The following is a 16091-nucleotide window of genomic DNA, read 5'->3' as shown; positions in this document are numbered from 1 at the left end:
CCCCACTACCACCTCAGAATTCTATATTCATGGATATTATTATTCAAAATGAAGGAAAAATAAAGGCTTTTTCATTTTAAAAAAATAAAACAAACTGACAAACTCATCACAAGCAGCCCTGTCCTGCAAAAAAATGGAAAAAAAAAACCTTCAAGCAGAAGAAAAATGATACAGGTCAGAAACCTGGATCTACATAAAGAAAATAAGAGCATCAGAGAAGGGATAAATACACTGAAAATAAAATCCTTTACTTTTCTTATCCTTATCTGACCTAAAAGACAACCAGAACAGGGCAGAACAAAATAACAGAACAAGGGCATTCCCACTGGCTCAGCAGTCAAGAGTCTGCCTGCAATGCAGGAGACACGGGTTCAATTCCTGGGTCAGGAAGATCCCCTGGAGGAGGAAATGGCAACCCATTCCAATATTCTTGCCTGGGAAATCCCAAGGACAGAGGAGCATGGTGGGCTACAGTCCATGGGGGTTGCAAAAACAGTCGGACACGACTTAACAACTAAACTACCACACAGCAACTGGGTGATCACAGCACTCTGGTAACTGAATGACAACAAGGTCACAGGGGTGGGTGGGAGAAACCTATACACACACCAAGCAATATTATCATTGTTGTTTAGTTGCTAACTCGTGTCTGACTCTTTTATGATCCCGTGGAGTGTAGTCCACCAGGCTCCTCTGTCCATTGGATTTTCCAGGCATGAATACTGGAGCGTGTTGCCATTTCCTCCTCCAGGGGATCTTCTCAACCCAGGAATCAAAACCTTCCTGTGTTGGCAGGAAGATTCTTCACCACTGAGACACCAGAATTACGTTACTTTAAGGCAAATTCAGGGGTTAGTTTAAAATGTATATTGTAATCTCTAGGGAAATCACCAAAAAAAAATTTTTAAGAAATATAATGATATGCTATGTGGTAGGCAGAATCAGATCGGATCAGATCAGATCAGTCGCTCAGTCGTGTCCGACTCTTTGTGACCCCATGAATCGCAGCACGCCAGGCCTCCCTGTCCATCACCAACTCCCAGAGTTCACTCAGACTCATGTCCATCAAGTCATCAATGCCATCCAGCCATCTCATCCTCTTTCGTCCCCTTCTCCTCCTGCCCCCAATCCCTCCCAGCACTCTTTTCCAAGGAGTCAACTCTTCGCATGAGGTGGCCAAAGTACTGGAGTTTCAGCTTTAGCATCATTCCTTCCAAAGAAATCTCAGGGCTGATCTCCTTCAGAATGGACTGGCTGGATCTCCTTGCAGTCCAAGGGACTCTCAAGAGTCTTCTCCAACACCACAGTTCAAAAGCATCAATTCTTTCGCGCTCAGCCTTCTTCACAGTCCAACTCTCACATCTATACATGACCAATGGAAAAACCATACCCTTGACTAGACGGACCTTTGTTGGCCAAGTAATGTCTCTGCTTTTGAATATGCTATCTAGATTGGTCATAACCTTCCTTCCTAGGAGTAAGTGTCTTTTAATTTCATGGCTGCAATCACCATCTGCAGTGATTTTGGAGCCCAGAAAAATAAAGTCTGACACTGTTTCCACTGTTTCCCCATCTATTTCCCATGAAGTGATGGGACCGGATGCCATGATCTTCATTTTCTGAATGTTGAACTTTAAGCCAACTTTTTCACTCTCCACTTTCACTTTCATCAAGAGGCTTTTTAGTTCCTCTTCACTTTCTGCCATAAGGGTGGTGTCATCTGCATGTCTGAGGTTATTGATATTTCTCCCGGCAATCTTGATTCCAGCTTGTGTTTCTTCCAGTCCAGCGTTTCTCATTATATACTCTGCATATAAGTTAAATAAACAGGGTGACAATATACATCCTTGACGTACTCCTTTTCCTATTTGGAACCAGTCTGTTGTTCCATGTCCAGTTCTAACTGTTGCTTCCTGACCTGCATACAAATCTCTCAAGAGGCAGATCAGGTGGTCTGGTATTCCATCTCTTTCAGAATAACGGTAGGCAGAATAATGGTCCCCAAATATGGTTTTTCCAGTAATCGTGTATGGATGTGAGAGTTGGACCATAAAGAGGCTGAGAGACGAAGAACTGATGCTTTAGAACTGTGGTGTTGGAGAAAACTCTGGACAGAAGATCAAACCAGTCAATCCTAAAGGAAATCAACCCTGAATATTCATTGGAAGGACTGATGCTGAAGCTGAAGCTCCAATATTTTGGCCACCTGATGTGAGGAGCTGACTCACTGGAAAAGACCCTGATGCTGGGAAAGACTGAGGGCAGGAGAAGGGGGCAACAAAGGATGAGATGGTTGGATGGCATCACTGATTCGATGGACATGAGTTTGAGCAATCTCCAGGAGATAGGAAAGCCTGGCGCGCTGCAGTCCACGGGGCCACAGCAAGTCAGGACTTAGTAACTAACAAGAACAACAAAAAGTAAAAGGATGGAAAGCCATGCTGCTGCTGCTGCTAAGTCGCTTCAGTCGTGTCCGACTCTGTGTGACCCCATAGATGGCAGCCCACCAGACTCCCCCATCCCTGGGATTCTCCAGGCAAGAACACTGGAGTGGGTTGCCATTTCCTTTTCCATGCTAACAGTAACCAAAAGAAAGCTAAAGTAACCACATTAACTTCAGACAGAGCAGATTTCATTGGATAATTAGGGATAAACGGGGTCATTATATGATAATAAAGAGGTCAATTCTCCAGGAAGACATAACAATCTTGAACCTGTGTATACCTAACAAGGAATCAAAACACTTGAAGCAAAACCTGAGGAAAAAAGTTAAAGACTTCAACAACACTGGCAGTAACAACAGATCGAGTAGACAGAAAAATCAGTAAGGAAACAGATGCCCTGAGCAGCACTATAAATCAACTTGATCTAATTGACATTAATAGACAACAGCTGACTACACAGTCTTTTTCCAGCCCACAATTCACCAATGTAGATCATATTCTGGGCCATAAAACACACTTGAACTGATTTAAAAGAACAGAAATCATACAAAGTATATTCTTGGATGAAGTGGAATTAAACTAGAAATCAGAAACAGAAAGGCAAAAATACCCTCCCCCACACCCCCAGGTATCTGGAAATTAGAGTCTCAAGAGAAATTTTAACATATTTTGGACTTAATTAAAATGAAAATACAACTTATCAAAATTTGTGGGATACAGCAAAAGAAGTGCTTAGAGGGACAGTTATAGCATCCAAATGGATTAGAGTTCAAGATACCAGTATGTACACGTCTTTAGCTTAACATGTTAGCTTTAGATAGACTGTTACACATATATGCCCATATGTTTAGGTCTGTTGTTCAGTCGTGTCCAACTCTTTGCGACCCCACAGACCACAGCACGCCAGGCCTCCCTGTCCATCACCAACTCCCAGAGTTTACTCAAACTCATGTCCCTTGAGTCAGTGATGCCATCCAACCATCTCATACTCTGTCATCCCCTTCTCCTCCTGCCTTCAATCTTTCCCAGCATCAGGGTCTTTTCAAATGAGTCAGTTCTTCGCATCAGGTGGCCAAAGTTTTAGTTTCAGCTTCAACATCAGTCCTTCCAATGAATATTCCGGACTGATCTCCTTTAGGATGGACTTGGGTATGGCATAAGCCCTCTTGAAGGACGTCACCATTAACCCCACCATAGAGCTGCCAGAACTTACACAGGACTGGGAAAGAGACTCACAAACAGAACCTTGTGCACCAGGACCCAGGAGAAAGGAGCAGTGACCCCACAAGAGACTGACCCAGACTTGTCCATGAGTGTCCAGGAGTCTCCAGTGGAGGCGTGGGTCAGTAGTGGCCTGCTGCAGGGTTGGGGGCAGTGAGTGCAGCAGTGCATGTATGGGATCTTTTGAAGGAGCTCGCCATTATCTTCATTACCTCCACCATAGTTTCAGTTCAGTCGCTCAGTTGTGTCCGGCTCTTTGCGACCCCATGAATCGCAGCACACCAGGCCTCCCTGTCCATCACCAACTCCCGGAGTTCACCCAAACTCATGTTCCCTGGTAGCTCAGACAGTAAAGCATCTGCCTACAATGTGGGAGACCTGGGTTCAATCCCTGGGTTGGGAAGGTCTCCTGAAGAAGGAAATGCAACCCACTCCAGGATTATTGCCTGGAAAATCCCATTACAGAGGAGCCTGGTAGGCTACAGTCCATGGGGTTGCAAAGAGTCAGACACAACTGAGCGATTTCACTTTTTTTCACATGTCCACCATAGTTTGGCCCCAGGTAAACAGCAGGGAGGGAACACAGCTCCAACCATCAACAGAAAATTGGATTAAAGATTTACTGAGCGTGGCCCCGCCCATCAGAACAAGACCCAGTCCCCCTCAGTCAGTCTCTCCCACAGGAAGCTTCCATCAGCCTCTTATCCTTCTCCATCAGAGGGCAGACGAACTAAAAACCACAATCCCAGAAAACTAACCAATCTGATCACACTGACCACAGCCTTATCTAACTCAATGAAACTGTGAGCCATGCCGTGTAGGGCCACCCAAGATGGACGGGTCATGGTGGAGAGTTCTGACAAAATGTGGCCCACTGGAGAAGGGAATGGCAAACCACTTCAGTATTCTTGCCTTGAGAACCCTATGAACAGTCCATATATGTACACATACATTTTCTGGCTAATCAGCTGAGAGGGTCTAGAAGAATAACACTCCCGTGACAACAAGCATACCTAGTGCCCAATTCTTGGTTTCTAACAGAATTCTCCAATAAGAAGAACCAAAGCTCCTTGAAGAAATGACTGACTCTTGGACTGGGAAAGGAAATATGTAAGATGAGCCTGAAGTACCTTGTAGTGCCATAAAGAAAATGACACACAAAAAACCCCAGGAAAATGAAATCCCAGAATGATGGGGATGTGTTAAAGGAAGAGATGGAACGAAATGAAAGAGCTTACAAAGGCCATACCTAAAACAATTTAAGCAACAAAATGAAGTGGTACTGCATTATAACCCAAAGTAAAGATAACTATCCATGAGTCCATAATGATGAAAATAACATTAAAAAACTAATCATTAATAACTTATGTACAATCACTTTACTGTCTGAAATTTTGCAAAGTAAAACTTTTATACGTCTTTATACATATATACCTAAGTGTGTATTGACATATATACATATATATCTTACCCAACAACCAAATGCTCCTTTGACTCTGTATGTAGGTTGGTTTCCAGGGGTTATAATGTGCTTAGGTGATTAAGTCCTCAACTAATTCTTGTCCCTGGAATCGCAGGACACAGATTCTAGTAGTCTGTCCTTATGGGTTGTGTATTTGTATGTATTAACTGTTTTCGCCTCACTTCTGCTTCCTCCTCATTATTTAACACAAGATTCATTGGAGATCAACTTTACAAACTAGCCTGCAGAACACAGAATGTTCACATGGAAATGCCTGTTTCAAGCTATGTACAGACACAGAGTATCAGAAGAGTGAACTGCCCCACTGAAGTTGGGCTCCTGGCTCCAAGTCCACTCTCTATACTCCAGTGGGTCTCAGCCAGAGTCCGAGATATTTGGCAATGTCTGGGGAAACTCAGCACCACCAGAGTCTTTTGGTGATGTCTGGAAATGTTTTTGGTTGCCATGACCAGAGATCCTGCTAACACCTGGTAGGGAGAGGCCAGGGATGTTGCTAAATCCCCTACAAATGCACAGAACAGCCCCCAACAATGAAGAATTATCTGGCTCAAAATGTCAACAGTGCCAAGTTTGAGAAACTCTGTTCTGTAACACTGGGGCTGGGACTCTACGTGTAACATTTTTCGAACCCTTGAACAACAAGGCAGGTAGACATGCCAGCCTTCCAGGCAATTGGAAAACCCACCTATATGGTAGGCCCTCCATATCTTCAGCACCTCTGTACTGCAGGGTCCAACCAGTTGCAGCTTTTGCTGTACTGCAGTATTTACTGTTGAAAAAAATCTGCAAATTAACGGACCTGTGCATGCAGTTCATATCTGCACCATTCAAAGGTCAGCTATATTGATAAATGAAACAACTTGGATGAACAGGGAAACACATATGAAAAAGTCTTCAGTCTCAATAATTACTGCTGCTGCTGCTAAGTCGCTTCAGTCGTGTCCGACTCTGTGCGACCCCACAGACGGCAGGCCACCAGGCTCCCCCGTCCCTGGGATTCTCCAGGCAAAAACACTGGAGTGGGTTGCCATTTCCTTCTCCAGTGCATGAAAGTGAAAAGTGAAAGTGAAGTCGCTCAGTTGTGTCCAACTCCTAGCGACCCCATGGACTGCAGCCCACCAGGCTCCTCCGTCCATGGGATTTTCCAGGCAAGAGTGCTGGAGTGGGGTGCCAGTGCCTTCTCCGTAATAATTACTACAGACAGGCAAATAAAAATAAGATACTATTTTCCAACTCTTGAAAAGTTAAAGTGTTAGTTGCTTAGCGGTGCCCGATTCTTTGTGACCCCATGGGCCCACCAGGTTCCTCTGTCCATGTAACTCTCCAGGCAAGAATACCGGAGTGTGTTGCCATTCCATCTTCTCCAGATTTTCCCCACCCAGAGATTCAACTTTCGGTTTCCTACATTACAGGCAGAATTTTCACCGTCTGAGCCACCAGGAAAGCCCTTAAAAACCTTTATATCCTTTGGCCAATAATCCCAATTTCTCTAAGAATAAAAATCCTAAAGAAATAATAAATCGGGTGAAAAACTAGGTATTTCCTAAAGCAAACTCCAAAAAATGCTACAATACAGATATAAAGCACAGTATATAGAAACAAGTACAAAGGACAAATTAAATTTGTATATTAAAAAAAAAAAACTTAAAGAAAATACCTTATAGAACTTAAGATTTAAGTTTGACTTTAAAGATTAAGATTTCAATGGCCCAAAAGCTAAAATATCTCAAGCAGAAAGCTGAAGTCTAAAGAAACTGCAACATGTATTTGTTTTCCATTTTTCAAACAGAATAGTAAGTAGGACGGTTGGTTACAAGGAATACACACATCTGGTTAAGGTTAGTGGAACTGATTAATTCTATGAGGACAGGTTGGGGCTATGACCCTGAGGGTGAGAATTAACTCATTCTACAAGCAAAAGGAAGCTAACTAGGGTTTTTAAGCAAATGCACCTTAGGAAGAAAATCCTAGGAACAATGTATAAAATGATTTGAGACAGAGGGAAATAAAATCAAGAACCAGGGAGCCAGTTAGGGGAAAAAAAAAAAAATCCCAAAAAGAGGCATTCATGGTTTGCAATAGAGCTGTGAAAGTGAGTGGCATGGAGAATCAGAGGCAGAACTGCCCGCACTTGTCAGCTTGACCAGATATGGGACCCTGAGGGAGAAAGGAGGAATAAAAACAACACTCAGTTAAGTCTTAGTGACAGTGAGGAGCACTTTCAAATGCAGGGTGTGCGGGTTCAATCCCTGGTCGGGAACTAAGGTTCCACATGCCTCATGGCCAAAAACTCAAAAGAGAGAACAATACTGTAACAAATTCAATAAAACTTTTAAAATGGAGGGGAAGGGTTCTTTAAAAATAAAACAAGTCAAAACGCACACAGATTTACCATATGACCTAGCAATTCCACACCAAGGTATGTATATCCCAAAGAATCAAAAAAGGAGACTTATACAGACACATGTAAACACATGTTCACAGCAGCGTTATTCACCTTAGGCAAAAAATGGCAGCAACCTAGTGTCCATCAATGGATAAACAAATTGTTATATAACCGCTCTGCCATATGTAGGTATGTATCCAGCCATACAAAGGAACGAAGTCTGAGATACATTACAGCGTGGATGAACCTTGAAAACTGACGTGAAATAAGCTGAACAGGGCAAATATTGTATGATTTCAATTCTGTGAGGCATCTAGAACAAACAAATTCAGAGACAGAAGGGACTGGGGGGAGGGGAAGAGGGGAGTTACTGGCCTTTGTGTTTAGAGTAAAAAACTTTTGGAAATAGTGGTTATGGTGACACAATATTGTGAATGTACTTAGTACCTGAGCTGTATGCTTTAAAAACGGTTAGAACAATAAACTTCAAGTTATGTGTACGTTACCACAATAACAAAAGACTAAAAAAGAGAAGTGAAGATAGAATTCAATTTGCAAAGAACAGCACAGGAACTGTCAAGAGAAGGCAGGAAAAGCGCGGACTATTTCACGACGTTTAACTTGAAAACCTCAGCTGATATATACTGAGGGTAGAGAGGCTTTCTGGTTTCGATTTTTTTCTCAAGGCAGAGTAGAACTTAACATATGGTATTTATCTAGGTAATAGCAAAGAACTGAAAGGAGTTAAAGGGGCGGGGGGGTGGGGGGAGGTCTGGCTTGTTATTTCGGGGGACGAAACTACCACCACAATATTTTATTGGTATTTTATTGGTGCACGGCAGCGTGAGAAGCATTTCAAAGTTATAATTTCATCTTAAATTTGGAAAACCAACCAACCGATTCCATTCCTAACACAGAGTAAAAAGGCACGCAGGACGAAATATCTTCGATGAGAAAAATACACGAAGCTCTTCCATCGCGAGCGTATTCAAATTCCTTAAAGGGTGAAATCAACCCGAAATGGAGGAGGGTGGGGGCTCGATATTTCTGTATTTAAAACACACGTATGTTAAGAGCTTGGGCAACTGTGCAAGGAACCCAATTTCTTCAACAAGTGCACTGCAAAAAAACGGAAAAGGCAAACTTCAGACGCTCACCCACCGAATGCCCTGCGAGGACCCGGTCAAAGCCTGAATGGCACAACCCAACCATGAAGAAAGCAAAATTGTGTTTTTCTTCAAAAATCTTTCAAGTAACGGTTGCACACTGCCCGAATACTGTGGAAACCGACGGCTGGGTCCCAGGGGTGCACTGCTCGAGGCGCTCCGGAGTCTAGACGTTTGCCATTCCCCGCAGTCGTTTCTGGGGCACCGCGTTTTCCCAGGCGCGCCGGCTGGGCCGGGGGTGGCTCCTTGCGCCGCCCGCCGCCCCCACAGGGCCCGGCGTCTCCTCAGGCCACCCCGGCCGCACGCCGGGTCTGCGGCCCCAGACCCCGCGGAGGCAGGCGGCGGCTGAGGCGGAGGAAGCCGCCCGCGCTCGCCCCCTCGGGGCAGCCGGGGCCGCGGCCGCTCGCCTGAGGCGCTGAGGAGACGGACGGAGGCCGCGCGGGCTCACACGCCGCCGGGCAGCCGCTACTCACCCCGACGCCGTCAGCGCAGCACCCCGGCCTCTCGGGACTCGGGCTGGGACATCCTCCCTCCCGCCGCGGCCCGCCTCCGAGCCGCATTCGCCGCCGCAGCGGGCGGAGCCGCCTGGCAGGAAACGTAGCCCCGGGCACACAGGGGCTTTCCTCCCCGCCGCCCCCACGACGGGCTCAACCCGTGCCCGCCCCGCAGCCTCGGCCGGAGCGCGCGCCCGCGAGCGCCACGTGACCAGCGGGCCGCGGCCCCCGCGCTGACGTCACTGCCCACTGCGGACGCGCCGCGGCCCCGCCCCTGCTGGTGAGCTAGGCGGGGTCAGTCCTGCGGGCTGCGCGTCCTTAGCTCTTGTGTACACGGGCTCATTAAGGACAGATGTCTTAAACATATTAAAAGACGTGCGGTCCCAGTTATGATGGGTTAAAAATGTCAAGGCTGGGCAGAAGCTTGAGTTAAAATATCAGGAGCTGGTGACGAGAGTGGAAAAGTAGAGCACACCAGCAAGGCACATGGGGAGGCAGGCGGGGAGCTTTCTAGAAATGCTGACTCCAGCCACAGAGCGGTGAGCCAAGGGTATTGCAGTCCTCAAGCCATCACATTGCAGTGAGGCCTGCCGCAGCCCCCAGCCACCTCGCCACCCCCGAACTGTGCACTCCGCCTATGGGAAGGAATAGGATTCTGGCTCTGGTTTTGGCCAGGCTGTATATCAGAGGAATGATCTCAATAAGCCCAGACTCTTGCCTCTTCCCGTGCATAGAAAAGCACTAAATTCCTTTCCTTGCAATATCTGATTTTCTTTAAACTTTTAAGTTCCCACTGTCTGACCTTTGTTGCAGAAATTCTTATCAATCCTGGCTCCTCCCTTACCTCTTCAGAGCAGTCCCTCAGAGCTATCTGAGAGACTGCATTCCAGGCTTAAGTCCTTGGTTTTGTCCACTGAATAAACCGTAATACTCAATGTGTAGGTTATGCATTTTTTTTGTTATTCAACAGGCCCCACGCCAGACCATCTTAGTAATTAAAATATGCATTTTACCGAGGTCTCCAGATGATTTATGTATAAAAAGTTTAAGATCAGTGTCCCAGGGTACAGTCAGTGCGGGAGACCTGCCAGTGCTCCACCCTCAACTCTTGATGGTATTTAAATATTTGTCCTTCTGATGGGTCTGGAGCAGATCTGTTTCTAGCTCTTACTTCAGATGGGTTCATCCTGTCCCATCAAATTAACGTGCAACCGTACGATTCCAGAAGTTGAAGTTTTCGTTAACTTCAACTGGTGGTGGTTTTGTCATTAAGTCATGTCCGACTCTTGTGAGCCCATGGACTGTAGTCCACGGCAGGCTCCTTTGTCAGTGGGATTCTCCACGCAAGAATACTGCAGTGGTTTGCCATTTCCTCTCCAGGGGATCTTCCCAACTCAGGAATCAAACCCAAGTCTCGTGCATTGCAGGCAGATTCTTTACCAACTGAGCTACAGGGAAGCTCCAATTTTTTACCATTAGAATGACATGAAAATACTTTTTACAGTATGGCATTTAAACCCAGGGTCTTTGAGGCTGGGTGAATTAAGCCTGTATATGGGCTGTGTTCATTTGTCCATAGATATAGTTGCCAGAGGAAATACAGGAGGCCTAAAATTTAAATTTCAGTTAAAAGAAAACAATTCATTGGTATATCCCAAGGAATACATGGGACATACTTATACTATTATTATTGTTTATCCAAAATTCAAATTCACCTGGGCATCCTGTACTTTTTGTTCTTTTTCAGCTGTACAGCATGTATCTTAGGTCCCTGACCAGGAATAGAACCCTTGTACCCCTCACAGTGGGAGCTCAGAGTTTTACCCACTGGGCCATTGGGGAAGTCCCTGTTTTGTACTTTTATTTGCTAAATCTGGCAATGCTAACCCTGGAGAAGTTCTAACATTAGTTTTCTGGTTTATGAAATGGCAATAACAACAGGAACTATTTAATATCTTATAAAGTTGTATGGATGAAATGAGATAATCTATACAGAGTGCTTACCAAGGGGCATGAAACATAGTGAGCACTCAGTAAGTGTTGGCTCTTTTTTTATTTCGTGTCTGTGTGTCTTAGATAAATTCCTGGAAGTATGCTTTTCTTACAGAATTCTCTGGCTAATTTAAGGCTTAGGGAACGGCTACCCACTCCAGTATTCTGGCCTGGAGAATTCCATGGACAGAGGAGCCTGGTAGGCTACAGTCCACGGGGTCGCAGAAAGTCAGACACGACTGAGCGACTCTCACTGAGCTTTTGGTCATACCCAAAACAGTTCCGTGACAAGCACTGTGCAGGTGAGCAGATTCTTCTCAACTAGCTCCAGAATACGAATCAAATTTTAAAATTTCTATACAAAAACCCAAATTGCCACCTACGGGCAAGTATGGATTTCCTTTCAATCACACCAAACACTAGGATGTCAATTCTGATTCGTTTTCTCTTCCAGAGTCAGCTGAAATAATATTCAAGAGGAAACTGTTTAGGCAACCTTCTACATCATTTCTAAGACTCATTCATGTTATCTAGTACCTGAACTAAATTGCATTAAAAAACTGAGACAATGTTAGGCCCATGGCTCTAAGAAAAAGAACAATTCCCCCCCCCTCCCTTGGTTCAATGTTGGTATTTACAACAGCTTTATTTATGCTTACCAAACAAGAATATTCTCTGAATTTATACTACAATTCTCTTTTTGCCTTTGGCTACATAACTTTTATTTTGTATATTACCCTAACTTTAATAGATTCATCAATTTATTACAATTGATTTTTTATTACTTTCTAGAAGCAGCTAAGGTATAAATATGTGCCAAGAATGTAATAATAATGTGGCTATTACTTTGTTCTGCCAGATTGACTTGTAAAAGCTCAATCAAGTTACCCTAACCACCTGTAACAAACATGTGTGCTGTGTGGGCTCAGCACCCCATGGATTGTGGCCCCCAAGGCTCCTCTGCCCATAGAATTTTCCAGGCAAGAATTCTGGAGTGGGTTGCCATTACCTACCCAGGGAATCTTCCTGACCCAGGGATTGAACCTGCATCTCCTGCATCAGCAGGTGGATTCCTTACCACTAGCACCACCTGGGAAGCCCTGTACCATATGGGCACAGGTTTCCCCCATCTCTTTCTAGCAGTAGATTTTATAGAGTATTTTGCCAAACACCATGGATTTAAAGACATTATAAACTGGTTCTTTTTTTTTTTTTTTACAGTGTATATATTATTTTAAAGAACATAAGCTCAATGAAAAGACAGATGTTTACCTGCTCCATTGTCTGCTGTGTCCCAGCACCTAGATGCACACCTGGCCTGAGCTGACATTCAGTTGTTGATAGAATGAGCTTAAATAGATGAGTTGTTTCCTGCTATATAAAACTATATTTTCTCCAGCAGAAGCTATGTTTAGTGATTCTAAGTCTCCTCCTTTCTACTCCTTTCAGTGTGTTCCTTCCCTCATTTTCTCATTCTCTTTGTTTTTGAATTAAATATATTTTCACTTTTCTAGCTGTGTTCACCATGGGGAATGCCACCGCCATCCCCCTGGCCTGACAGAAGTACTTTAAGACACCGGGGAGTGTGTCCACCCGGGATAGATATGGAAGCTCGTTACTTCTTCCCCAATCCCAGTTAAACAATTCTCAAGTCACATCAAACACAGATTATCAACAAGGCATGCAGGCCAAGAAGTGTCAGGAGAGCTGTAGGCCAGAGCTGTAGGAGGGAACAGGCAGGAAAAAGGCAAAATCAGAAGCAAGGAAGAGGAAATGTCTCTGATTAACTGAAAGCCTGACAGGAGCAAATGGGGAGGCTAGGCTGGAGAGCTGGGTCATCCAGGCAAGTGGCTGGACATTAAAAACTCAGGAAACCAGTCAAGCAAGGCATCAGGGTCAGAAGCTGCACCAGCAGGGAGAAAGGAGCTCAATACAGTTGCGCCAAAGTTAGTATGGACCAACCAAGGCTCTCTGAGAATGTCTTTCTGGGGAGGTCACTGGCCCTGGTCACCTATCTGCAGTAGGAATTGAGTTGACCAAGAGTGGAGCAATCCTTATGGCCCACCAGGGCGCAGTAGGCTTGGCAAATGCGCTGTGTTCAGTCATGTCCAGCTCTTTGTGGCCCCATGGACTGTAGGCCCCCAGGCTCTTCTGTCCATGGAATTTTCCAGGCAAGAGTAATGGAGTGGGTTGCCATTTCCTATGATCTTCCCTACCCAGGGACTGAACCTGCGTCTCTTGAGTCCCCTGCATTGGCAGGCGGCTTCTTTACTGGGGCTTGGCAAATAACTAGAAATGATACACTGTATCTCAATCAATTTTGATAGCCTACACTCTGACAACATGCATTTCCAATGTTCAAGGTCTTGCCGCCCCATAAATTTAGGGGCAGAAGAGAAACAAAGTACCCAGAGCCATCATTAAAGGAAGGAAAAAAGGCAATTCTGGTGTCAACCATTCTGGTTGTATTTATTATCTTATTTCACATAATTTCATAATGGTCCAAACTTGTCCCTTCTCTATGTTGAAGGACTAGGGGACTTTTTAACCCTTTATTAATGAAAACGACTGGTGTTCCTTTCATGAGATTGTCTCAGATGCCTCCAATTCTGGGAAGATAGTATCCAAATACCACTGAAATGACTTGCAACCCAATCGTTTCCTTAACTCAACACGCTCACTAATGTTTCCATAGGCAGCAGACTTCAGGGCGGGTCTTTGTAGAAAAAACTGTCCCTAAATAGAAAGAGTCATTTCATGAAACCAAACAAATCTTTGTTCATCAAGTCATGATATGTAACAGAGCAGTGTCTAATTTCATCATCTAACAGAGCAGTATATATTTTCATCATTTGAACTAAAACAAAACAATCAACAATAAACCTTTTCCTCTGTGTGGGGAGGGCAGACACACACATGAGACCTGGGACTCCCTCAGCCCAGCTGGTCACAGGATGTGCTGTGACCACTGTGATGAAAGCAGCGTAGAGGGACGAGGAAGTCTAGGTCCTGCTTCTCAAGAGCCCAGAATCATAGCTACCTGTGGTAGTGTTCCCCCTTTCTCCTGATCTCCCCAAACCCCTCACTCCCCAGTCCGCATCAACACTTCCATGGTTCAGAAACAGAGGGTGGTGCAGTGGCTAAGGGAACCCTGACTCTGGAGGAGGGCATCCTGGCTTCAGTCTCTCCTTCTGCCACAGTGTAGGTGACAATGTAGACACCAAAGGACAGTTTGGACATTCATCAAGATTTAAGCAGGCACTAATTCATGGCCCATGAGTCCGTGTTTTCAGATTTATTCAAGATATATCTCTACAAATGTGCAAAAAGACATGGGAAAAGGATGTTCATTTCAGCAGAGTTGCTGCTGCTGCTAAGTCGCTTCAGTCATGTCCAACTCTGTGCAACCCCATAGATGGCAGCCCACAAGGCTCCCCTGTCCCTGGGATTCTCCAGGCAAGAACACTGGAGTGGGTTGCCATTTCCTTCTCCAATGCATGAAAGTGAAAAGTGAAAGTGAAGTCGCTCAGTCGTGTCCGACTCTTAGTGACCCCATGGACTGCAGCCTACCAGGCTCCTCCGTCCATAGGATTTTCCAGGCAAGAGTACTGGAGTGGGGTGCCATTGCCTTCTCCTCAGCAGAGTTAAGGAATAACAAAAAGCTGAGATGACCAGAATGTTATCTATGGGGGCTATTTATTAATGGGATCAATTTTAGGAAATCTATTCAAAGGAGATGTTTAAAAGAATGACATGTTTATATGTTCTGATTTTAAGACTTTGAAAGTATGTTTTTAAATTATATAAATAAATGGGAAATTCTAAAACAAAATACTGATGCTCAAATCTAGTTATGTAAAAGAAAAGGATATACACTCCTGTGTACGTGCACGTAACAGAAACTAGAGAGTAAGTTAGTGACGACTTCTGAGGGGTAGAACTATGGGCTTCAGAAGCTTTTCACTTCATACTTTTCAATACTGTAAGACTTTTAAAAATGCAGATGCTTCACCTTTTTAAAAATAATTTTTAAATATCAGGAAATACAATAAGCATACAAAAGAAGCACATAAAATATAAATGTGCACCTTAATGAATTATCAAAAAAATCAACCTGAATAAACTTGGCTAGGTCAAGAAATAGAACAAAACCAGTACCTCAGAAGCCACTTGCCTTTTCCTTCATGATCATAATGCTTCCTCATAAGTTTGAAGTGCTATCCTGATTATGTGTTCATTTCTTTGCTTTTCTTTCAAATGATATGGTTTGACATTATGTTTTTAACTTTATAGAAATGGAAAAATACAGTATGTATGCTCTTGTGTTTGGCTTCTTTTGTTCGCCATCTTGAAGATTTACCTATACTGCTGTGTATGTATCTAAAGTTGGTTAATTTTCATTGCTACCTAGAAGTAGATTGATTAAACATCATATTTACCCTATTCCAGTCCCGTCCCAATAAGCATTTGGGTTGTATTCAGTTCTGGCTAACACTATCAATGCTGTTTATAAACATTCCTGTTCATCTGTTCTGGTGCACGAAAGCACCCATTCTGTAGTGTCTACATAGGATGGACTTGCTAGATCATGGGATATTCTTTGTCTTTTATTGTTTTACTCAATAGTGCCAAACTGTTGCCCAAAAGAAGTTTGTAACAATTAACACTCCCACCCACGGTGTCTGAGACTGCCTATGCTTGCCCACACGTGATCCTGTCAGGCTTCAAAAGCGTTTCGCCCCTCCGGGTGGCTATGTAAAAAATATCTCATTGAGGTTTTAATTCATATTTCCCTGCTTACTAAAGAATGTGAAGTAGTATTACTTTTATAATTTAAAATAATAAAGAAATATTAGTTCAAGGCCAGGACATATACTATCACAGAGAGAGTTTTCCATATTTCTA

At 44.1% G+C, this 16091-nt stretch overlaps 2 protein-coding genes across 11 annotated transcripts in view; both read right to left on the bottom strand.

Moving 5' to 3' along the window:
- The window catches only part of GALNT11 (polypeptide N-acetylgalactosaminyltransferase 11), a 55215-nt gene extending 45812 nt beyond the window's left edge, over positions 1-9403 (bottom strand). For 3 of the 10 annotated variants that reach the window (XR_008718181.1, XR_008718182.1, XM_055591324.1), the window contains exon 1: positions 9174-9399. The gene's annotated coding sequence lies outside the window, so the exon portion shown is untranslated. Of the gene's footprint in view, positions 1-8691; positions 9132-9173 lie in introns of those variants that run through there. The other 7 variants (XM_055591321.1, XM_055591322.1, XM_055591323.1 and 4 more) reach the window with 5 other exon arrangements.
- A 4363-nt stretch (positions 9404-13766) lies between these two features.
- GALNTL5 (polypeptide N-acetylgalactosaminyltransferase like 5) overlaps positions 13767-16091 on the bottom strand; it is a 52397-nt gene continuing 50072 nt past the window's right edge. The window contains exon 8 of the mRNA XM_055589625.1: positions 13767-13922. Coding sequence (XP_055445600.1) covers positions 13767-13922 — 156 coding nt within the window. The remainder of the gene's footprint in view (positions 13923-16091) is intronic.

Source organism: Bubalus kerabau, chromosome 8 (assembly GCF_029407905.1).
Source record: "Bubalus kerabau isolate K-KA32 ecotype Philippines breed swamp buffalo chromosome 8, PCC_UOA_SB_1v2, whole genome shotgun sequence".
Classification (NCBI taxonomy): Eukaryota; Metazoa; Chordata; class Mammalia; order Artiodactyla; family Bovidae; genus Bubalus; species Bubalus kerabau.
The sequence above is the reverse complement of the archived record's forward strand: the minus strand, read 5'-3'. Positions and strand labels throughout refer to the sequence as shown.